The sequence below is a fragment of the Ranitomeya variabilis genome, chromosome 4 (assembly GCF_051348905.1).
Source record: "Ranitomeya variabilis isolate aRanVar5 chromosome 4, aRanVar5.hap1, whole genome shotgun sequence".
Classification (NCBI taxonomy): Eukaryota; Metazoa; Chordata; class Amphibia; order Anura; family Dendrobatidae; genus Ranitomeya; species Ranitomeya variabilis.
This window is the reverse complement of record NC_135235.1, coordinates 432010388-432035999: the sequence shown is the minus strand read 5'-3', so window position 1 is coordinate 432035999 and position 25612 is coordinate 432010388. Positions and strand designations below refer to the sequence as shown.

The 25612-nt window shown below is 43.2% G+C and overlaps 1 protein-coding gene across 2 annotated transcripts in view; it reads right to left on the bottom strand.

The window, feature by feature from the left end:
- PCTP (phosphatidylcholine transfer protein) overlaps positions 1-25612 on the bottom strand; it is an 82453-nt gene that overhangs the window by 48974 nt on the left and 7867 nt on the right. For both annotated transcript variants that reach the window (XM_077251423.1, XM_077251424.1), the window contains exons 2-3: positions 10264-10381; positions 5294-5373 (exon numbers count right to left, since the gene is read on the bottom strand). In XM_077251423.1, coding sequence (XP_077107538.1) covers positions 5294-5373; positions 10264-10381 — 198 coding nt within the window. The remainder of the gene's footprint in view (positions 1-5293; positions 5374-10263; positions 10382-25612) is intronic.

Below are 25612 nucleotides of genomic sequence, written 5' to 3'. Positions count from 1 at the left end.
GCTGTGGTTTCACTTTACGGCCGGCAGTCAGTCAGTGCGGGAAGCAGACGGCAAGGGACCTGACGGACACCGGAATGTATGTAGTGTTTGGGGTTTTTTTTACATTTACGATGGTAACCAGGGTAAACATCGGGTTACTAAGCGCGGCCCTGCGCTTAGTAACCCGATGTTTACCCTGGTTACCAGTGAAGACATCGCTGGATCGGTGTCACACACACCGATTCAGCGATGTCAGCGGGACCTCAACGATCAAAAAAAGGTCCAGGCCATTCCGACACGACCAGCGATCTCACAGCAGGGGCCTGATCGCTGGTACGTGTCACACATAGCGAGATCGCTACTGAGGTCGCTGTTGCGTCACAAAACTTGTGACTCAGCAGCGATCTCGCTAGCGATCTCGCTAAGTGTGACGGGGCCTTTATACTGTAGTCTGTACAAGTCCCCTCTAAAATGTAAAGTGCTGCAGAATATGTTGGCGCTATCGAAATAACATTATTATTATTGTATTCCAAAATTCAAGAATAGAATGATCGCTGCCTCCTAAATTCCAAGCCAACTTCACTTCCTCAACCATTTCCTAACTGTTGATAAGAATTAGGTCCAAGATGGCAAATTTTCCTGTTCTCTCTTCTACCTTTTGAAAGATAAAGCTGTTAGTGAGAGAAAATAAGACCCATTTTTCTTTCCTGACAGAGATTCCAAACAAATATCTGCATAGTTAAAATCTCTTACAAAAAATCAAATATATCCAGGGTCTCAAAATGTTATCCTAATCAATCCCTATACAACTAAATCTTTATTGATAAATAGAACCCACACATTGGTTCACACCACATAATTGACTAAATAAACACAAACACTGTGCTCACACGTAAACACTAAATTTAAAAATGGGGTATGCTAGATGTCCCTGGTGTGTACTAAACTCACACCTACCTGCCTGCAGGGGTTGGCTCCCTAGGGGGGAGCGTTGTGGCGCCTCCGCTCCATGATGGCTATACCTGGGGGCCCTGTTATACCCTGTTGCCACTAGGGAAACCCCCCTACCCACAGTCTAAGGATACCACTGTCGAGAGATGTTCCTGCACTAAAGGAACCCTAGGCATCCATACATTAAAATCAATAGTATCTATAGAACACAGAAGGCATAATAATGGCGTACTGGTGAGGGAGTAGAGGAATTATTTTCCTTATATATACAGGTCCATAGCAATTATTATAGACAAACTGATTCCAGTGCAACAGGTTGGTCTAAAAAGAGCCAAAATATCCACCCGTATTAATTCCTTAACTTGTAAGGTGTAGTCAGATATGTTTGCCTACGTCCATAGTAACATCGGGGGTCAGTTAGATAAACACCTATACCCCCTACTTTACAACTATTCCTCAGACCAACTTGGTTTCAAGACAACCAGGCATCATTATCACCTCAGATAGGTCATCAGGATATATCGTAAGCAATTAAATCCAAGCACTTATCTCCCTTCACCCGCCATTTGCCATACAGATCCACAGCGCCTCAATGCGTTTTGCCCCATTCAGGCTCCTCAGGAGGCTCGATTCAAGGATAGCATGTGTCCCAATGCGGTGTAGTAGCTAAATGATTCTGATGCATCCAACATTTTAAACCTACCGCCATACCTGTACTTTGGAGGCGTATCCGGACCTCACCCGTCCATCCCGGAAGCTGATGCGCCCCTATACCTCACGGTGCATGCTCCAGCTGGACCACATATATCCAGCAGCCAAATCACCAGCATTGTACCTGCTGCCGCGATGTCCACTCTGATACGTGACTCCCGCATCTCAAACTACTTCCGGGTCGCGGTGGGTCTCCTCGCGTCAAACCACAGCGCATGCTCAGGCCCTCCAGCCCGAACTGTGAAGCGCAGCAGTATAACCACGCGTGCTCACACTATACCCCTTCAGCCCTATACTGTGGGACGCAAGGGCTTAACCACGCCTCACTGTCACCTCTCCGCAGCGTAATCCCGGTCACTGCCCAGGTATCGCGATACCTTCTATCTACACATAACGCATGTCTCAAGTTCAGCCCATGCCATTATTAAAGGGATACGTCCCCCGTATAGGCAGTGCCGGTGCTGATAGTCCAGAACCCAATCAGGGTCATTTTCCTCTACTTTATAAATGCTGCAGTTCATGTCAAGACTCTCTCTCCACCAGAGTCCGGGGGCTAATATCCTAAATAGTTTTAAATAGACCCCGGTATTACCCCATATATATATCTGGATGTGTCCACTGGATATACGGGCACAACTATGTGATCCAGATGAGCACATACCCCCATAGTTTAAATGAAAAGGGGGAGGAGGGGTTTATTATCCTGTGGGACAGGTCACTATAATAGAAATACGGAGGAACACTAAAGTGATAAATCTCATACAGTGATCTGTAAAGCTCCCATCTGCTAGGGAAGACTTGGCAAAATTGAAATTAAGCCGGTTGTTCGCAAAGCACAGAATGTCCTCATCAATATTTTACTCTTTTTTTTACTTAATCCTAACTACAAAAAACAGGCAAATGACAGCTGTTCATTGATCCCTTTTGGCTCAAGGCTATCCAATCTAAACATCCATTCACATTCTCTCCTTAGAATGGTGTTATCCACGTTTCCCCCTCTTGGGTTGATGTTAACCACCTCAATAATCATGAATTTGACACTGGCCACATCTCCTCCATGGAAAGTCTGCATATGTTTTGCCAGTGGGGTATCCCTGTTGTTCCTGATATCCCCCATATGCTCCCCCACTCGCCTCCTGAACTCCCTTTTGGTTTTCCCTATATAGTCTCTCGGGCAGGAGCATTTCGCCATATAGACTACCCCTGTGGTTTTGCAGTTGGAGAAACTGCGTTGATAGTAAACCTTCCCCGTACCTGAGCTACGAAACGATTTCTCTGGTTCCATCCATTTACACATGCTGCAGTTACATCCATGCCATCCATCCATGATCCATTTACACATGCTGCAAACTTTTCATACATTTTTCATTTTTTGCTACGAAATTTAAGAAACCCTTTTTTTAGGGACTAATTCACTGATGAAGTGATTTTGATAGGCCTATGTCATAAAAGCCATAAACAAGTTTGGTTATCCTTTATATGCTTCATAGATATCAACACAAGGTGAAAGAAAAAAAATTAATTTTTTTCACAAAAATCTTGCTTTAGCCTCTTATTTATCTTTTTTTGTAAGGGTGACCGGAGTAAATGGTCCTCACAATTAGGCCGGAGACACACTGGTGCGAGATACGGCCGAGTCTCGCTGGTTAAAAGCAAGCTGTGGCACCGTCACTCCGGAGCGGAGCGTACAGCTCCATGTATTGCTATGCAGCTGCACAGCTCCGCTCCGGAGTGCAGGTGCCACAGCTTGCTTTTAACCAGCGAGACTCGGCCGTATCTCGCACCAGTGTGTCTCCGGCCTTAATTGTTCAATTTCTCCTGACTATGCTGATACTCCATATGTGGTCAGAAACTACTGGCATGGCACTTAGCAGGGCAGGAATGCAATTTAACTTTTGGAGTACAATTTCTGCTGGAATAAACTGCAGACACACTGCAAAAATTGGAGAGTCCATAACATGCAAAAACACCAGAAAATAGACCAGAGTGGTATGATGTCCCTCACAAGCACACGCGCAATATCATGTCCCCACACAGCCCCTCCAAGCTGTATTATGTCCCCACAAAGTCACTCACACAGCATGATGTCCTTACAAAGCCCCTCACACAGTATAATGTCCCTTTACAGGCCCCTTCACAGTATGATGAGCCCACACAACCCCTCCACGCAGTATAATTTCCCTCCATACTGTATGATGTTCACACAAAACCTTCCATGCAGTATGATGTCCCAATACAGTCCCCCACAGAGTATGAAGTCCCTACACAGCCCCCATGAAGTATGTCCTTACACAACATAATGTTCCCAGAAAGCTACCCAAAGTGTATGATGTCCCCTCAGTTTGGCATAAGCACTGACAATTTAATTAAAAATAAACTACTAAGGCTACGTTCACATTTGCGGTCGGCGCCGCAGCGTCGCCGCATGCGTCATGCGCCCCTATATTTAACATGGGGGCGCATGGACATGCGTCGCACTTGCGTTTTGCGCCGCATGCGTCCCTGCGGCGCCCGCGTCCGGGCGCAGAGGACGCAGCAATTTGCATTATTGCTGCGTCCAAAATCAATGAAAAAAAGGACGCATGCGGCGCAAAACGCAGCGTTGTGCATGCGTTTTGCTGCGTTTTTGTTTGCGTTGTGCGTTGCGGCGCTGACGCTGCGGCGCACAACGCAAATGTGAATGTAGCCTTACTTAATCCCATTACTCTGCTTCTCCAGACTTTGCACTTTAAGGTACTGTCACACAGTGGCACTTTGGTCGCTACAACGGCACGATCCGTGACGTTCCAGCGATATAGTTACGATATCGCTGTGTCTTACACGCTACTGCGATAAGGGACCCCGCTGAGAATCGTACGTCGTAGCAGATCGTTTGAAACTTTATTTCGTCGTCAAGTGTCCCGCTGGGGCAGCATGATCGCAGCGTGTAACAAAGGTGTGCACGATATTCCCAATGTCCCGTATGACTTCTACATCGCAACTACGTCATGAAATTATCGCTCCAGCGCCGTGCATTGCAAAGTGTGACCGCAGTCTACGACGCTGGAGCGATAATCAAGCGACGCTGCAACGTCACGGATCGTGCCGTCAGAGCGATCAAAGTGCCACTGTGTGACAGTACCCTTACTGAAGATGCAGATACCAGTGAAACCAAGACGTCTAGCAGGCGTGGGGAATGCAACTGTTTCCAGCCCTGAGTCCAGGTTCAGCAGTGCATTAGTGTAGAGCCAGGTGTCAGTCAATGCCAGGGCGTGCCATGCCTCTGACTGAAAGCTGGAGGTTGCAAGGAGGACAGCCAGACTTTAGAACAGTATTAACCTGCAGATTTACCCCATATCTGCAGGTAAATGCATTTTTTAACATCACAGGTATCCTATGACGCATGTTCTAACTAAAGACATTTACAGCATATCCACACTATATATCATAACTATCTTACAGGTTTTTGTCTGGGACCTTCACCTTCCAGCATTCCCATGATCCCATTCGATGAGTTACGTTATCTCTGTTCTCCTAAACGTGGGGCTTCTGCCTCTGAGACTGGCTAAGCACGATAGCTTTTTAAGCTTGTACTACTTTCATTTGTATGTTGATTATAGTTCATCGGCATCATTCTACACAAATCATACCCTCATTAAATAAAAAAGGATACATCTCTGTTAGAAAGAGGGAACGGATATTTCACTTCCCAGTATATCACTTTGTCTTCTCCATTTTGGTCTTCATGTAGAGCTACAGAATGAGAAGAACAGTATTGTTTTCTGGCATCTCTAACAGGTATCTCTTCTCAGAAAAAAAACCGTAGCTTTTGATACTTCAAAATAATTCAAGAATGGACTGAGTGCCGTATGTGCAACTGCATATTATGGGTGTCATTTTGGCTGGATAAATGCTATGCTCACACGCAGTGTTGTTTTCTGCATCCAAAACCTGCTCTCTTAGCAATAAGAATGTTGTGTTTTGGAGCTCTTTTGCTGTGTTTTTTTTCGCTGCATTTATTTGCTGCACATTACAGTTGTGCTTTTTGTACAGTACATAAAAATATTTGCTGTTTGTCTTGCAGCATTTTAGCACTTTTTCATTGCTTTCTATGCGCGAAAAAAAAGCAGCAAAAGTGCTGAAAAAATTGACATGCTGAAGATTTCAAAAATGTCGCACTGCTGAAATTCAGTCTGTAAAACAAAAAATAAATATGTGTGTGAGATTTCTGAATTCTTAGTACTTTTGTTGGTACTGTAAAATAAAGCTTCTTTTCTGCAGACAAAAAAAATGCTGCAAAACTGCTGCGTGTGAACATATCCTTACGCCACTTTTCCTGTGGCATAACTATGCTTGAAAGGGCAGGTGCAGATGGCCATAGATTCTCTTATCTGCAAATGACACTCTGATCAAAGTGTAAGCACAGTGTGATCTGATTCTCTCGGATGAAAAGAAGATGGAGAAAAAAATGTCTCCATCTTCTCCATTCTGTGAAATTAGACTGCGCTCAAATGCCATTCGAGTGCAATCCAATGTTTCACATGCACATGCACATGAAATTTTTATATAAATTTAGGTGGGGTTTAAGCATGTTATACATTTACCCTGAGGAAGACGGTCTAGCAGCGTCGATACGCGTGGGGCTCTGGTCACCCCACAGACATCACCTGGTAATACATTACTGCATGTGCAACCTGACCTTCATTATGGACAGCGCATGCCGGCCGTTTGCAGAGAATTAGTGGTATCATCCATGAGACTCTGTTTAGCTGGGATACTAGTTATATGGCGGCTGGGGTAAATAGGATCGTTTCGCTACTAAGCACCAGGTGGTTTATTTGGTAGTGCATTGTAATTGGACATAATATAGGCTTATATAGGCGTTATTTCTCATGCCTCTACGGCCGGTTTCACACGTCAGTGGCTCCGGTACGTGAGGTGACAGTTTCCTCCCGTACCGGAGACACTGACACACGTAGACCCATAAAAATCAATGCATCTGTTCAGATGTCATTGATTTTGTGCGGACCGTGTGCGGACCGTGTCTCCGTGTGCCAAACACGGAGACATGTCAGTGTTCGTGGGAGCGCACGGATTACACGGACCCAATAGAGTCAATGGGTCCGTGTAAAACACGCACCTCACACGGACATTCTCCGTCTGGGGTCCGTGTGCGTGCCGGAGACAGCGCTACAGTAAGCGCTGTCCCCCCCACATGGTGCTGAAGCCGGTATTCATATCTTCCCTGTAGCAGCGTTTGCTACAGAGAAAATATGAATGATAGTGTTTAAACTAAAGATCCATGTGTCCGCCGCCCCCCCACCCCCTGTGCGCCCCCCCGCTGGTCAGAAAATACTTATCCGGGTCCCCCGTCGGCTGTCGCTCCTTCCTGGTCTGGCCGCGCCTCCTACTGTATGCGGCCGATTACACTCATGAATATGTGGCTCCACCTCCAATAGGGGCGGAGCCGCCTATTCATGAGTGTAAATGAGCGGCCCCACGTGACCGCATACAGTAAGCCGCGGCCAGACCAGGAAGGAGCGACTGCCGACGGGGGATCCGGGTGAGTATTTTCTGACCAGCGGGGGGGGCGCACAGGGGGTGGGGGGGCGGCGGACACATGGATCTTTATTTTAAACACTATTCTTCATATTTTCCCTGCAGCAAACGTTGCTGCAGGGATGATATGAATCGCAGCTTCAGCACCATGCAGAGTGGGTACCACACGCTCCGTGTGGTACCCACTCGCCATACGGGCGGCACACGTGTGCCGCAGGTATGGCCTCCGTGAGTTCCCAGGCACACGGACACGGATAACTCCGGTACCGATTTATTCCGGTACCGGAATTATCTGGACGTGTGGGACAGCCCTACAGCAGACTATGTGGGATATTATTATCTATGGTGATTGAGGGTATAAACTGGGTCAGCTGGCAGCTTACTGGATATTGCCTTTTAGGAGATGTATATTTATTTGCCTGTATCTGACCAAGATAATACCGTGTTTCTTGTATATGTATGCACTACCATATATGTGTCTTTTTGTTTTGGAGTGACCATGCTTGGGCTATTTAGCCCTTTTGGCTTTTAAATGTTTTTAAATTGTGCTATTTTCCTTGCCTTTTTGTATAGTTGCAGTAAATAAAGCTTGATACTCGGGTTGATCCCATTACTGTGCATATTCTTTTCTTGTCTTATTTCAAATGTGGGTCTGTCTTACAGTCCGAATTCAGCTTATCAGGGGGGGATCAGTAGCTCAGGTGGGGCGTGGTCACAGGGGGTGTTCGGTGGTGCAAGGGCTGCGCTGGCATTTTGTGAAAGCCCAGAGGCCCCCGCACATCCATTGCTGCTAGGCGGTGGCCTCTGGGAAATTCCATCCCAGGCTGGTTTGGCGGTGTTCTGTGGTGTGGGGGGGCTCCGCCAGCATTTTGAGAAAGCCCATAGGCCCCCTCGTTGCCGAATTCTTGATCTGAGCATGCGCCGCCCCCGGCGGCCATTTTCCCAGAGGCCACCGCATTGCAGCAATGAATGTGCGGGGGCCTCCATACTTTCAAAAAATGCAGGCAGAGCCCCCCGCACCACAGAGCACCGGTGAACCTGCCGCACCAGCCTGGGAAGGGAGTGTGATCATCGCCCTGCAGCGCCGGACCGGGACCGCCGCAGAACGACCCGACTCCTGCTGCCGCCTCACTACTTGTAAATATATTCCGAGTATAAGACACACCCCCATATTCCCCAAAAAGTTTTTTGGAAAAAAGTGCGTCTTATAATCTAAAAAGTACGGTACTGTGTTTCAACTTACTGTACATATGAAAATGATGATTATTATCACCTGTTTGTTATAATTGGTTACTCATACGCCCGACTTTAATTCTTCAATATCCCTGACTTTGTGCAACTGTACCTAGAAGAATGAATGCTGCTTTCAAAGGAATGGGTAGTGATGCTGAACATTGCTTTCATTTAGATTTCTCTTTTGTTCATTCACTTTGTATTTTATTAATTGACAAAAATAATCAATTACCACTTCTGGTTTTTAAAGCATTCTCACTTTCCAGCATTTTTTCTACACTTTCTTAACTTTTGCACAGTACTTTATTTGTGCACACACTCTTAAGCTTCTGTAATATTTCAGTCTATAGTAGCGTAGCTACAAGGATGTTGGGCTTGGAGGGAGTCAATATTAGTATGGACAAATGTGCTTTTAAATAGCAGGAAGAAGTCCGTATACCTTGACAGCTAGAACTTAGTAGTCTGATGGCCTAGTATTGTTTTTGCATTATTAATTTGAAATGCAAATCTTTTGCCTACATGAGTTTTTTTTTTTATAGCTATTTTTATTTTTAAAAACGTTTGCATAAACAGCCATCTTAAACATACAAAGTTCCTTCTTTGTTTGTGCGTGATTTATAGAAGCTGAAATGAATGCAAATAAAATTGTCCAAACAAATTTAGAGATTAATGCAGTTTCCAAAAAATAATGGATTATATTCTGCATCCTGAGGCCAGAGAGTGACAGTGGACATGCATGCAAAGCCTTGGCATTATGTATGTTTTTATCCTGTCCTATCCAGGTATCCAGCAATATTATGGAGCTGTATTTAAAGGGTTACTCCAGGGTGAATTACTTCTGCTTCGAGAGGTAAGCAGAGCTGATGAGGTTGCATGTACAGATTCTAACAAAAAAGATTTGTGCCCAATTCCTGGCGATCCTGCAAGTGTCCTGACCAGTATCTGTAGAAGTCATCGTCACTGCTCACCTCCCAATGCAGAAGTGAAAAGTGCCGAGATTTAGCAAATTCTCTTCCAAGTAATACAGCTAAGGCTACGTTCACATTTGCGTTGTGCGCCGCAGCGTCGGCGCCGCAACGCACAACGCAAACAAAAACGCAGCAAAACGCATGCACAACGCTGCGTTTTGCGCCGCATGCGTACTTTTTTTAATTGATTTTGGACGCAGCATAAATGCAACTTGCTGCGTCCTCTGCGCCCGGACGCGGGCGCCGCAGGGACGCATGCGGCGCAAAACGCAAGTGCGACGCATGTCCATGCGCCCCCATGTTAAATATAGGGGCGCATGACGCATGCGGCGACGCTGCGGCGCCCGACGCTGCGGCGCCAACCGCAAATGTGAACGTAGCCTTAGCTGACAAATGAGCTACAGAAAACAAGAAGCTTTTGCCTATTGTGATCTCTCTAGCTGTCAGTGCAAAAACTGAAATATTTTTACATTTTTTTAACATGTTAATAGTAGCAAAGATTATAAAAAATAGTATAAATAAAAAAAATACATATGTTGCAAATTGAAATAATATTTTCTTTTCATGTAATGCATTCCCTTTAACAATCATGTTCTTATATTAGCCACCAGGGGGCTGCATCAGGTTTCCTTCTCATGTCATAGTTTTCGAGAATATATAAATTAATTACGGTACATAGACGTTATTACTAGTAGTTAGAGATTTCGCTCAGAACACGGTGCAAAAAAAAACACAAAATAGGGAAAACCCAATTTTTGGGACTCATATAGAAAGGATATCTCCACCGTATTTCATATTTTTTCAAATATTCAGTGGAAAAACACAACAAAAACCCCCTTAAAAGGTCTGAATAAGACAGGCAAAGTGTGTTCGTTGAGCATACCTTTTACATACTGGTCCCATTTTTTTCTGTAATCCAAATCCATGTACACATCAGCACAGAGCTCTGCTGGACAATCGGCCAGGCCGCCATAGATTTTATATTCGTACAGACCTGTTTTCTGTAACAGGTAATCATAATTAAGTAAATGAAACATAAAACTGGAATAAAAGCATGAAAACAAAAATAGTTTCAGAATGGATATATGGACAAGTCTCTTTATCAATGTAGTTGAACAAAACGCTGGGAATGATACAACACATAAAAAGATACAAAATGGGACAACAGAATAAACCTAATACTCTACTGCATCATTGACAGATGCAAGTTAATAAGGTCAATATTGCAACGTAGCACATACTAAAAAAAATTGTGGTGTTCGACTAACATTATTTTGGTAGCCAAAAGAGCAGCTAGCTGCCATTAAGGAGAATCAAAGAGGTAAGAATAAAAGTAAATTGTTTAAAACTATACCCCCTTTCCCTATCTGTAGTGCCAACAATCAAACCCTGGTTATAACATTCAGGCAATACAAGATTAGGCATATAGGGTTTATGGTGGGATAGAGAGGCTCAGATCCGATGAGCAATTTTGACAGTGTGGGATGGTTAGGCCTTCTCTTAGGTGGGACTACAAGAACATTTGAATGTGGATACATGTGTTGACAACATCTAAATGGAAACCCCTTTCCTGCTTCTCTTTCTAAGGAACTATCCCAAAAGACATGCAGCTGTATTCCGGAATGGGGGAATTGGTAGTGGTTGTAGATCCCTAACAGGCTTTTACCATCAGGATTAAGGGGGAAAAAATTTGAGTCCTCTTATTCCACAACTGTTTCATTCTGAAGAATCCTCAGTTAATGATGTAACAAATTAACAGACTCATTTGCTATCTAAGACATCATTTTATGCAGCTGCGAAATAGGTGTATACATTTTGGGGGTGGGGGGGCACAGTCGGGCGGCCTAGTGAAGCAGTCCGACGTGTCTCCAGGTGGCTGCATTAGCCACCCCCCCGGCCTGGGTGTCTGCACTTTTCTGAGCCAGAGTCCAGTGATTAATTGTACTCTCGTCTTTTAGACTCTTTTCATGTGATCACGCTGCTGATGTCATTCGCCATTCGTCATTGAGCAAGAAAGGGATGGGTGCGGACACAATATGGTGAGCGAGAGAATTTTGGGGACATAGTATAAAAAGCAAAGGGGCATGTATGAGGAAACAATATGAGGGGTAGATGGGTGCAGACACAGTATGGTGAATGGGGGATGGATGCAGAAACAGTATGGCTATTGGGGTGATGGCTGCAGAGACAGTATGAGGAGCAAAGGGGAAATGTATGCAGACACAGTATGAGAACCGTGGGGAAGAATGTACGCGGACACAGTATGGGAAGCGAGGGTGATGAGGTGGGTGCGGACACAGTATGGGAAGTTGGGTTGATGTGTGAAAAGGCAGTATGGAGAGCGAGGGGGTAAATATGTGAGGAGAGAGTATGGTTAGCAGGGGAGATGTGAGACGAGAAAGTATGAGGAGGAAGTCGTTTAATTGTAAAATGAAGTACTGTAGCATGTCAATCCTAATGGCATATAATTTACTCACTGTCAGGATTCAGTTCTGCTGTCACACCTGTGTTGTAGGGTGTCCTGGGACCAGGGGCTCCTTCCTGGATCACTTCTGATGGTGAAGATGCCAGGGCCACATATCTTGCCTTATCTCCAGAATCTGTCCTCATTCTATACCCTTCACCCACCCAGGGAAGAGGGTAGTAGTACTATTACATAGTACACCAAACCAGATTAACAAGTTAGTATGAACAGGGGTAATGAAAAAATACGAAACATTGAAATATACTCACACATGTAACAGAGGAATGCATGCACCTGTGAATGGATGATGGGGTTAAACCAAAAAAGATGAAAGGGAATTATCACACACACCAAACCTGGCAACAATCACAGATAAATCCACTAAACGCCTTTCTCTAATAATAACCTCTAACAAGCTCCAGCCATGCAGTAAAAGCTATCCTTGACAATGAGTGTTAGCCAGGACCCACATTACATAGGAGATGGGGGTGGCTAACAGTGCACATCTGAGAGCCTAAACACTCCAATAGCTCTCAACAGAGCAGTTTAACCCCTCCACTGCCAAAATATATTTACACCATTTAATAAGAAGGTGAAGTGCTTCTAATCAGTGCAGGAGTAGGAAAAATAAGATGCAGCGGTCTTCTTGCCCTTCTCTTTCTCAATAAACCCGTGACAGTACCCCATTCTACGAGGGACCTCTGAAACCTCAGAACCATATTTATCAGGCTGTGCCACGCGAAAAGACCGGATCAGCCTGGCCGCATGGACATCAGATGCTGGTACCCACATCCTCACTTCAGGACTGTATCCCTTCCAGGGTACCAGATACTGAAACGACCGACGAACTAAGCGAGAATCAACGATCTTCACTACTTGAAATTATAAATTTCGATCCACAATGACTTGAGAAGGCAGTAGCGATGATGGTACTGAGGACACAACATATTTTGAGTAGAGATCGATGAAACATTATAGATCCTAAAAGTGGATAGCTAAGCAAGGCGGAAGGCTACGTGATTGGCGATAATCTTATGAATACCGATGAACCTGGGACTTAATGTTCCTTGAGGACAACCACACCTAGTCACTAACTCACAAGTCCGGACCCACCAAATGTCTCCGATCAGCCACACTCTGATATTTGCATCCCATCTCCCTCAAATTATCAATTAATAACCCCTTGTTATCAATACCCCCTTGAAACACTCCCTATATCCGATCACTCACTCGCTCTTATCACCTGCATCTTAAAAACATCTCCAGAATCCGACCTTTTCTCACCTTTGAAACTGCTAAGACTCTTACTGTCGCTCTTATTCATTCTCGTCTGGACTACTGCAACTCTCTTCTGATCGGTCTCCCTCTTACCAAACTTTCTCCTCTCCAATCCATCTTGAATGCGGCAGCCAGGGTCATATTTCTGTCCAGCCGCTTCACCGATGCCTCCATCTTGTGCCAGTCATTATACTGGCTACCCATTCACTACAGGGTCCAGTATAAACTCATCTATCTTACCCATAAAGCTATCCACAGTGTTGCACCGCCTTATATCTCCTCTCTCATCTTTGTCTATCGCCCTACACGTGCCCTCCGTTCTACAAATGACCTAAGACTAACATCCCCTGTAATCCGAACCTCGCACCTCTGTCTCCAAGACTTCTCTCGTGCTGCGCCAGCTCTCTGGAATGCACTTCCCCATACGATCAGACTGATACCTAGCCCCAACCTGTTTAAGCGCGCTTTAAAAACCCAACGCTTCAAACAAGCCTACCACATCAACTACTCAGTGAACTAACTTTGCCCTGTTCCCTCCTTCCAAATATTACTCTGAATCTGCACCCTACTATTCATCTGTCTCCACACCCTCCATGCACATGATAACTGCACTTGATACTTGACTATTGCACTTAAACACACGAGCTGATGACCGGATCATGCAGCTTTATATGAAAATCCCTATTTATTATAATTGCCAGACCTGAAATAACAAGCACTTTTCACTATTGTGTCCCCCCCATTTCCTTGTAGATTGTAAGCTTGTGAGCAGGGACCTCACCCCTAATGTCACTGTTTAAATTGTCTTAACTTGTATTGAATTTGTCTGTACAGGTCCCCGCTTAATTGTAAAGTGCTGCGGAATATGTTGGCGCTATATGAATAAAAATTATTATTATTATTATTAAACACCCAGATGCAATTGATGATAAAAAGCATTCCACTTCGGGTATTCCAGAAGAACGATGCCTATTAAATGAGTTGAACTGAGGATGAAACATGCATGCCTCGAAAAAACAGAGACTTACCAGTAGACTCATACAACAATTATTTACCACAAATTCAGCTAGAAGTAAGTAGGTAACCCAATGCTCCTGATTCTCAGACACAAAACACCTAAGTCTCAATAATCTGGTTAACCTCTTCATTTTGCCCATTAGACTGCGGGTGAAATGCTGAAGAGAACGATAGGTGGATCCCCAAACAAGAGGAAAATGGCCTCCAAAATTTGGAAATAAACTGCACCCCCAGGTCAGACACAATATTGGTAGGGATCCTACGTAATTTTACTATCTCACTGATGAAAATTTGCACCAGGATCTTGGCGTTAGTTAAAGCGAGTAGCGCGATAAAATGTGACATTTTAATGAATCTGTCCACCACAACCAAAATTACCATATTACCTGCCGACACTGGTAGATCAGTGATAACTCAACCTATAAATGAGTCCAAGGTCTACTGTGAACCGACAATGTTTGGAGAGACCCCGATGGATGAGTATGAGATGTTTTAAAACGAGCACAGACACTGCAGGCGGCCACATATGTCTGGACATCCTGGTGTACCCCTGACCACCAAAAAGACCACCAAAAATGCCAAGTAAGAAGATCTCTGGTTGGTTGCTTTATTACCAGGTTGTCCGGCCAAGACTGAATCATGATGTCCACTAAGAACTCTCAGACGGAAATTCACAGGCACAAACCGTTTACCTAATGGACAGGCAGCAGGGGCGTCCCCCTGAGAGTCAACAACCTATTTTTAAAAATCAGAGCATATAGACACAATATCCACCCCTTTTTATAACATCGGAACAGGTTCACAATTATCTCCACTCCCAGGAAAATAATGAAAAGACATCCATCTTAATGTTCTTGTTCCCCAGCCTAAGTGTAACAAAAAAGTTAAACCTGGTGAAAAGCAATGCACATCTTGCCTGTCGAAGTGTTAGATGTTTTGCACACTCTAGATATATGAGATTTTTATGATCCGTAATTACCATAACTGGATGAACTGCCTTCTCCAGAAAATGACGCAACTCTTTAAAGGCACACACATAGCCAAGAGTTCCCTGTTACCAATGTCATAACTTCTCTCCACAGAGGACCACACTAGACCGCCCCCCCGGGTGAGTATAATAAAACTTATTTTTCTTATCTTGCAGGTCAGGCTGGGGGCTTCTCTACAGCATTATAGAATGCTGTAGATAAGCCCTGAAAGGCAGTGGCCGCATCTTATATCGGCCAAAACAGCTGACAGGTTCCCTTTAAGGGAATCTGTCATATGGAATAACTCTCCAAAGCCATTTGTATGGGAAGCTCATTTGAAAATAAGGAAAATCTGGATTTCTCTGGAATAAGACTTTGGATCGCAGATATCAAAGTATTTTATTCAGCTTCCTATGACCTGCTTGCCCATATGGACGACTTAGGATGGTTGATCCTACTCATTGATTCCCTTTAAGGTAAATTTGTTGATAAAAGTTGCTACGGTTCTTTAATTGCATATAGGATTAGAATATGTTTTCTATAGGTTTTTTTCAGGTTCATGGCCTTGCCTGGTGAGGATCGTGGGTCACTCACGTGTATATTGGGGGGGGGGGGGGGTAAAATAAAACAGAGGATGTGAAACAGGATGGACATCATTTGGGCATAAGAAGGGATGAGGCAGTTTTGTGCTTCATTGTTAAGAATACGGTTGAGCGACCTTTAGTTTTTTAGGGTCGAGTCGGGTTTTGTGAAACCCGACTGTCTTAAAAGTCGAGTCGAGTGAAATCGGCCGACCACCGTGAAAAGTCGGGTTTCGGCCGAAACACGAAACCCAATGAAGGAATTTAATTTTTTTTTTTTTCTTTTCTTTCTCTCTCTCTCTCTCTCTCTCTCTCCCTCTCTCTCCATCCCAGCACAGAAAATTTCATATTGCACATTCCGAATCCCTACTGCGCACAAGCGATAACATGACAATAGGCGTTCACTCCCCTAAGACCTATGTCATCACTCTGCCCACGCTCATTCATTGGCAGAAAAAATGGCGCTAAACGCGTCATACGAAACGCGACTTTGGCGCCAAGATCGCGTACCGCATGGCCGACCCCGCACAGGGATCGGGTCGGGTTTCATGAGACGCCGACTTTGCCAAAAGTCGGCGACTTATGAAAATGCACGACCCGTTTCGCTCAACCCTAGAGGGGAGTTCAGTGTCTATGGTGCGACTGAACAAAGCAATAATGAATATAAAGGAGGAGATTAGTTATTTTGTGAGCAGTAATAGTGGTATTTTGGAAAAAAAAACACTGCAAAAAAGGGTCCCACCTATTTTGCTCTCAATCTGAGAGAACATTGAATTTTCCATAGATTTACTGTGGTGCAGTGACCAATGTTACCGACAGGGGGCGCTGTGTGTGCACTTCAAGATGCACTTGGAGACATAATTGTATTGAAACAACGACTGGTCATGTGATTGATGGACGGTATGTATCACAGAGAAGGCTTGTCACGGTGATGTAACCCGGAGTGTTTCTTTAATGCACATAAAGCAATAAGGAATTGCTTAGTATATTTGGGTCCGGGTTACGGGTAGCTATGAGAGATGGGAGGGTCTGGCTACCCATATACCTCACCACTGGGTGAGGGCACTCACTGTACCTTTTTCCCTGCAGGAGTATGAGGACCTGTAGTGATGTCATGATCATGTGATCAGCCCATGTGCTATACCTCACCTATGGGGTGTGGTTACAAGGTACATAATAGGACCAGGGTGTGGGTCACATGGCCTGTGTATGTTTCTGTAGGTCTGACTGTGTAGACCTGAATGGTACAGGTGCAAGGTCCTGAGAGAAACCTCAGTGTTGGGTGTGCTAGCCCTGAAGAGCACGTGGTGGGACTTTGCTACTGTTGGCCTGGGTATTGGACGGTCCCAGCCGGGGATGGACGTCCTGAATAGTACCCGGACAGGCCATCTGTGTGATCCCGAGTAACCTGGGTTTTGGGAGGTCCTGGGAGGAGGACTGGATCCCTGAACAGCACGAGGTGAGGACAGGGATCTGCAGAGCCAGAAACAGGTCCCGTGTGGTACTGCAGTGGAAAGCCTGCAGCACTGACAACCAGGTAATACCAGACTGTATGTTTGGCTCCAGAGTGAGCCTGAATATTGGACTCAACCAAGAGTGTATGGTCACAGTCCTGATGGAACAGAGTCACGCTGTGAACATTGTTACTTCGTTTTGCCGTGATATGAAGATTGTTGTTTTGTGTTTTCTGCCACTGGGGTTTATGGAGTAATAAACCCAGTTGAACTTTTGAAGAAAACGTCTTACTGTGTGTTATATCGCTGCCAAGCGAGTATTCCCCAACCCGTAAGTAAGTGCAATCTTACAGTACACTTGCTCTTTATGCTGTGGGTGATAGTGGGCGGTGGTGCTGTGTCTGTGGGGTAGTGTGGTCCAGATCCATGGGGCCTTTGGCTGGCATTATAGGTGCTATGGCATGGGGTTGCAATAGCAGTAGTTGGCATCCACCGCTATGCCTAGGGGTATGTTCCCACGGTCAGTAAACGCTGCAGGTTGGACGTTGTGTACATCCGCAATGTCCAACCTGCAGCGTCCAGATGTTACAGCATAGTGGATAGGATTTCAAGAAATCCCATCTCCACTGTGTCTGCACAGACGCCTGCAGGTCACCCGTGGAGACGGACATGCGGCACGTCTTTCTATTATCTATCAGTTTTCCTATATTTACTATGTACTATTTTTTCTGACTTGAACGCCCCACCCTTCACCATGCTGTGATTTTAATTACATCCAAACACAGTTGGTTCTGACCTTCCTATAAATGCAGGCTTTACCATGTTATTAGCCATAGGTAAGTGTTCACACTAGGCAGTCAGGTCAGTTACCCATCCGATCTGAGATTACCTTGACGTTTGGTGGATGGGCTCACAATTTTTGGCCAAATCTTGTGCTAAGCATCTCATGTGTTTTTTCATAGATTTCACAAGCCATTATGCTATTCACATTTCATGTATCGCACATTTCCTTGCTTTAGCACAGTAAAATTGAGTGCAGCCATTATCTATTTGCTATGTAAGACTTTTTTTGGTTATGCACCAGTTCAGACTAGATTGCTGTTCAGTCAGTCAGTTTTCCTATATTTACTATGTACTATTTTTTCTGACTTGAACGCTCCGCCCTTCACCATGCTGTGATTTTAATTACATCCAAACACAGTTGGTTCTGACCTTCCTATAAATGCAGGCTTTACCATGTTATTAGCCATAGGTAAGTGTTCACACTAGGCAGTCAGCTCAGGTACCCATCCGTTTTGAGATTACCTTGACGTTTGGTGGATGGGCTCAATTTTTGGCCAAATCTTGTGCTAAGCATCTCATGTGTTTTTTCATAGATTTCACAAGCCATTATGCTATTCACATTTCATGTATCGCACATTTCCTTGCTTTAGCACAGTAAAATTGAGTGCAGCCATTATCTATTTGCTATGTAAGACTTTTTTTGGTTATGCACCAGTTCAGACTAGATTGCTGTTCAGTCAGTTTTCCTATATTTATTAGGAAGACAAGAAGAGGACGTCATCGTATGAAGATAGCAGGCGCCGGACCCGGACCGCGACGCCCATCGGACCTGGACCGCAGCGGGACCGCCCCCCCAGGTGAGTATAATATAACCTGTTTTTCTTACCTTTCAGGTTACATTGGGGGTTTATCTACAGCATTACAGAATGCTGTAGATAAGCCCCTGATGGCGGTGGCCTTATCTCATATATGATTTTTGGGGTGACAGATTCCCTTTAACTAAGAACCTGAGTTCAGTTTTGTAGATTTTGATTAGCCACAGTAGATCAATGCATAATATTTGAACATGTGGTCTATTTTTTTTTTACTACAATTGTGGTCTATTTATTCTTTGCAGAGTATTTTTGCCATAATTTTATGATAATAGATGTTGATAGAAATTTTTTTTATTTTTGTTTTATCTGTTTAGAAAGTGGCTACTACAGCCTGTTTATCCAAAATATTTTGTCTGCTGATAGTTCAAGGCGTAAATGCCAGGGAAAAAGAAGGGGGAATGTAATGGGGAAAACACAGACTGGTGGAGTAGAGCAAAAACAAACTGGGGGAGTAGAGTAAGAACAAAAAGGGCAAGTAGGGGAGACCACTGACTAAGTATTAAAGGGAACCTGTCATGTCCAAAACATTATTAACCTGGGGATACTCTGCAGGTTAATATCGTTCTAAAGCCGTGCAGCCGCTGAACTGAGGGCCCGACTGCATACTATTCTCCTGCTTTCAGTCATGGAGTCAAGACCAACAGTCACTGCTTAGTACATAGTGAGCGACAGCTGTAACCATGCTCCAGCACTGACTGACAGCTGGCTCTGCACTGGTAAGCCGGCTGTCAGCCAGCGGCGAGGGTGTGCTCACAGCCACCGCTCACTGTGTACTGAGTGGTGACTGAAGCCGTGTCAAATGCGCCTCCATGACTGAAAGCTGGTGGTTGCCGGGAGGAATAAAGTTAATTTCCTACCCTGCAGCTAGATTTTTAATGTGGCGACAGGAAAGTTTTAATAGGAACACTATTAATCTGCAGATTTTGTTTTTTTTCACATGACAAGTTACCTTTAAATCTTAACGTCAAGGTTTCAGAATTAATTGTCCACATAAAAAGATGGATGTTTTCTTCCCTGACGAAGCTATTATCACAGCGATACGTGTGGGGTTCTTCCTCACACTCCTCTTCCTCTTTTTGCTAACTATGTGAGTTATGGTTGTTTTGGGCATATATGATTTTCACACACTCCTGTGGACTTCTTATATGCTAGATTGCTCCGGCTTACTCTCCCTTCCTGTATATATAACATGCACCATCTTCTTGCTTTTTTACATCATTTATGTGCACTCAATTGGGCTAATGCATTTGTATACTCTACCTGCATACCATTTATATGGGGTAGTTCGTTTGGACAAGTTTATGGGATAATTGTCTGCATTCTGCAGTTTCCAGTCTTCATTTTACAGGAGGGTGGTCAACTATTTTGGCAATCGCGGTGTGTCACTATATACACACAAGTATTGAGTATTGTGGACCCAGTGTTGGACTGGGGTGACAAGGGCCCACCAATAACATTGACTTTGGGGGGGGGGCACTTTTCACCTGCATGCAAATATTATACTACTTTCGTTCACAAATTTACCTATATCTATATAATAATAAGCTGGGTAGCGTGGTTAATGAATGATGAGATGCTGCTTTTAGCTGTACAGAGTGAATCAAGTGAATTATGCCAAGTACTGCCAATACAGGGGGGTTGGGGGCCCAGATCTACACAGGGTCCCACCGGGGGATTCCCCTGTTACCCTGTGGGCCAGTCCGAGCCGCTGTGGAGCATTGTACAGGATTGCAGGTTTATTTAGGTTCCTACTGTTTTGGATATCTGCATGGAGCTATATCATATAGGGTTACTACTGTATACACAATATACTGGCAGCCTCATATCATGTATTACCCATGGCTTTTTGTCTATTTTAGACTCAGGGGTGTCTAATTGCTGTTTTTTATATGTTTTTTAATGTTTTTATTGTGTATGTTTAATGGTATTTAATAAAGACATGTATATTTAATTGGGTGTGCTCATCACTATGTATTGGCCTCTTTTGTTTCTGGATATTTTCTATTTATGAATGTATTTTTCATTCTATTTTTCAGTCTGCAGCTGTTCTACCTGGATGTTGTTTTTCTTACAGCAGTAACAGAATTCCAGGTCCCCCGCAGCTTTTTCAGAGGTTTTCAGGAATGTACTGACGCACATAAGAATATTTAGTACAGACATTTATAGAAGCTACAATTACTGCTTTTTGTTAAATCCATCCACTCATGGCATATGTATTTTTTTTCTCATCTATGTGATGTTTGAATCTTCTGGAAAAAAGCATTAGTTATTGTATTTAGCTTTTCTTTTATTTAACAGAGTGCAAATAAGGGCAAATTCACACGTCAATGATTTTTTTTCAGATGTAAAGTACGGTTTGGCTTTCATTAAAGAAGTTGTTCACTACTTGGACAACTTCTTGTCATACCATTCTCTTGGCCTTGATAAAAGTATAGAGCTTAAACTCCCGCTGTGTCGGCACTGGCTCTCCCGGGAGCTCTCGTGCGGTATTGTGACATGTGACGCCGGTGTCCAATCAGTGTTAACGTCACTGTCTCCGCCTCCTGTCAAACTGAGCAGGAAGAGGAAGTCCAAGATCAGCCCGGACTTCCTCTTTATGTTTGAGTTGTCCAAAGGAGAGGACAGTAAGGCCAGCGCTGATTGGGTGATCACGTGTCACAACAATCGCAAGGGAGCCCCAAGAAAAAGTGCTGGCATGGGAGATGAGTATTATTTTATGGGGGGCTAAACATTTTGATCAAAAATGAGTTGTTCTAATAGTGGAAAACCCCTTTAATTTTTACATGTGCGTGTCCTCCATGAAAAGAAAAAACTAAGAGGCTTCTCCAAAGATAGCCCCACTTCACGTGACTGCTTTTCATGTCCATTTTCAACTCATGTTTTTCACGGATAGAACATGTTCCCATTATAGTCTATGAGCGTGTTCACATGTCCATTTTTCTTGGAAACCAACTGTCTACAAAAACGAAAAAAGTATGTTTTTGTTTTGTTTTTTGTCTCATTTGCAGATCAAAATCACCCATTCAAATTGAATGGGTCATTCAAAAAATTGGGAGGAAGCTTCCATTATCATGTTTCTGCTAGATCGAATGTAAGATTACCAGAAATAATTGGGTAATTGTGATTTCCTTGAGCATAATAAAGAAATATCTAGATATAGAGTCTAACACATGTCTGCATCTTTTTTTACATGCAAAGTAACTATCAAATATACATGCCAGTGTAAATATTGAACAAAAAAAAATATTAAATGGGCACTATCGTATGAGCAAAATTTGCATAAATTAATAGTATAAGAAATGTATTTCAAGAAATCTGCTTCTTAGAAGCTACTTATAAGCCTTTTCTAGCCCCCAACCTCCTGAATCAACTTCCACTAAAAAAAAAAAAAACAAGCAAGCAAGACGGACTACAAGCACATTTAGTTGCACCTTGTTTTATCCTTTCTGGAGAGTGAGGCGGAGAGAGAAGCCCTCAGCATAGTGAGACACACACAGACTTGTGCTGCAGCTTCCAACAACTGTTATGTTTCAGTAAAATGCAGGATTCACATCTGCTCAGCTCAGTACTATGGTATAATATCTTCCTAGTTGCTATATATTGTGTACCATGCAGTGCTCCTCTGTTTCTGTGAACTGTGTATAGAGGAGACATCATACCAGATAGTCTCTTCTCACTAGGTCACAGAGGACAGCATAATAAAGATATAGTTTGCAGAGTGAAAACTTGTGTAAAATTCAGAACATAAGTCATATAATAGCCATAAATGGTGTTATGACTTATGTACACACATTTTGAAAAATTAATGTCCCATAAAATGAGTAAAAAATAATGTGTTTAAAAAGGGAACCCAAATGCTATTAATCCACAAATATAGGGTCCATCTGTAAGCGAATAGTGTTCCAATGTTGTCCAGCTGCCTTAATGAAAGCACAGCTACCAGGAGGAAATGAACTTTATTCCTGCCAGCACCCTCCAGCTTTCAGTCAGAGGCATGCCTGATGCAGCTACAGTTTCTGCTCGGTGCACAGTGAATGGTGGGTAAAATCACACCGTCAGTTTGCAGCTTGCTGTGTAGCGCATCTGTGCAGGGAGAGCGGTCAATCAAAGTGCCGATGTGTGCTTACAGCACTGAGCTATGACAGTAGCCTCTACGCTTCGATGACTGAAAGCTGGAGGCTCCCAGGAGGAATAAAATTCATTTCCTCTCAGTAGTATAAACCACATTAATGGTCTGTAACATACATTAGTATGAGAAATGTACAATTACAGATCCTAGAAAAACTCTAAGGCTCAATGTTTGAGGCAGGAAAGAGTGACTATTAGCTTCTCTACTCCCTGGTGCTTACGTCAGCAGGAACTCTATATTTCCTGCTGCCTGGTGAACCCATCATAAAGCTCTAAAGTAAAGGTTCACCTCAATGTAGAGTGCTGAAAATTCTGAATATAGTTGTAATACCGTAACTAACTTTTAAAAACTAAAAGTCTACACAACAGTATATCTCTATTCATTTATGAAGCCAAATTTTGCACCACTTTCCAGAATATAACAATATTAATTTCTGACATTACATAGTTCGATCTGTACATACGGAAATGGGTTACTAAAGATCTTAAGAGTAGTTCCAACATCTATATGATGCAAGTGGAGTCAGGGCTATGACTTTGAGGAGTTCTAATGAATCATTACTTTCCCTCCCTTTTCCCTTTCACACGAACTAGGATGACCTGAATGTTTGCATTCTCTATATTTGTTCCTCAAAGGAAAGAGCAGCCCAAGAAATAGGACATCGACACAGCAAAAGTCAAGAGGTTCTGCTTCCCTAACCTGAACTTCATCCTTTGATATTACAGACTGTCAGTATCATTCTAATGTGGCTTTAAGGATCATTGAAATGCTACATAGCGGAAAGCACTGCTAATGAGAAACTCCAAGCCAGGGCTTCGTTATTCCAAATATAGCACTTAATTTTGAGGTTTTTTGTTTATTTGGTAGTTATACTATATATAAGGAGGCTGTGGTGGCTAATACTGTGTATAGAGGGACTATGTGGGAATTCATACTGTAAATAGGTTGGCTATGTTGGGGCTCATACTGTATATACAGGGGGCTATGTGTGGACTTATATTATAGAGGGTTGTATGTGGGCTCATACTGAATATATGTGGGCTATGGGGGGCTCATACAGTAAAAGGGGGACTTTGTGGACTCAGACTGTCCATAGGGGGTGTATGTAGGCTTATACAGTAAAATATAGCTGTGCCAGCAAACATAATTCTGCTCAATACTAAATTATACAATTCATATTAAATAATTATAATTAATATAATATTAATATAAAACATAATTTAATTCAGCCTATTGGTTCGGCCCTCCACAACTGTCACAGTCTCTCTTGTGGCCCCTTGGGAAAATTAATTGGTCTAATCCAATGTACATTATTGACATATGTTACCGTGCATCAGTAATTGGGAGGATGATTATGATTATGAGTCACACATCTGACATCTATGCACCATGCATCAAAGATGTGTTTTTCTCATTCAGGAAGAGAATTTCCTGGGGTATATGTAGTCTGCCAAATGTTTTCTGAATAGATCCCTTAAATGTCCAATGATTGGGTGTAATTCAAACAACTGACGGCTTTGCAGCATTTTTTAAGGTTTGCAGACTACTATTATGCGTTAATTACATTTTTTTCCAAGATTGCCAAACCATTGACTGAGTTGACTGAAAAGGGAAAATATGTGGTCAACTTGAAACCTGAAGCAGTTTATACCTTCTTGGAGTTAAAGGAATGGTTTACAGCTAACCTTGTAATGCTTTATCTTAACTTAAAGCATCCTTTTGCAGTGGAGGTTGATGCCTCAGAGGTTGGAGTTGGAGCACACCTACTTTTCACAAAACTTTTCCTCTGACGAAACTATGATATTGATAATCATAAATTGATGACAATCAAGTGGCATCATTTTCTAGAATATGCTAAACATAAAATTACAGTAATCACCAACCATAAAAATCTGACTTATCTAGAATCCTGCACTAGCTAGATGAGCTCTGTTCTTTCCAGATTTTCTTTTATGTTGACAGTTAGAAATGGTACTACAAAATAAAAGCAGTCTTCCAAAGCTTCTGTCCGTGTCATACTGAGGAATCTGAACAAATTTCTATTCTTCCTGAGAGTATCGCTGCGTCCACATTTTATTTAAATCTGAAGAGTTGTGTAGAGCTTAAAATTTTGGCTCTGGATATCACTTCTACACAAAAATTATTTGTTTCACTTAGTTTCAACTGCTTTTTCTAGAGGAGGCTTATGATTCCATACACACAAGACACCCTGGTATATATAATATACTTCAGCTTGCAGCCAGGTATTGTATTTTTGATGCTCAACCATGGCAAGAGACTGTAAAGAATATGTATTCACTTTAGGAATCTGTGTTTGAGCCAAAATGCACTAAACCCATTATGCCAGAATACTCCAACCTTTCCCAATAATAGTCCCTTTTTGACTGACCTCTTGTAACCCACCTCAGGTATTGCCTTCTGATTCAGACCCTGATTGTGTCTTTCCTTTTACTTAGCAGCTTAGTATGACTATCCTTGCATCAGGTTCACTGCTCCAGTAGTGCCATCAGCTACTCTGTGGATGCAACTCAGGGGCCTCATTATAAATCCAGACCTTTATTTAGAGACTAAAATGTGAAGGCCGGACTTCTTCTGGGACTTACTACACATAGTGGCTAGCTCCAGTCTGTCCAAAGTGCCTTTTTTTAACTGACAGCCATAATCAGATTTTACAGGGTCTGGC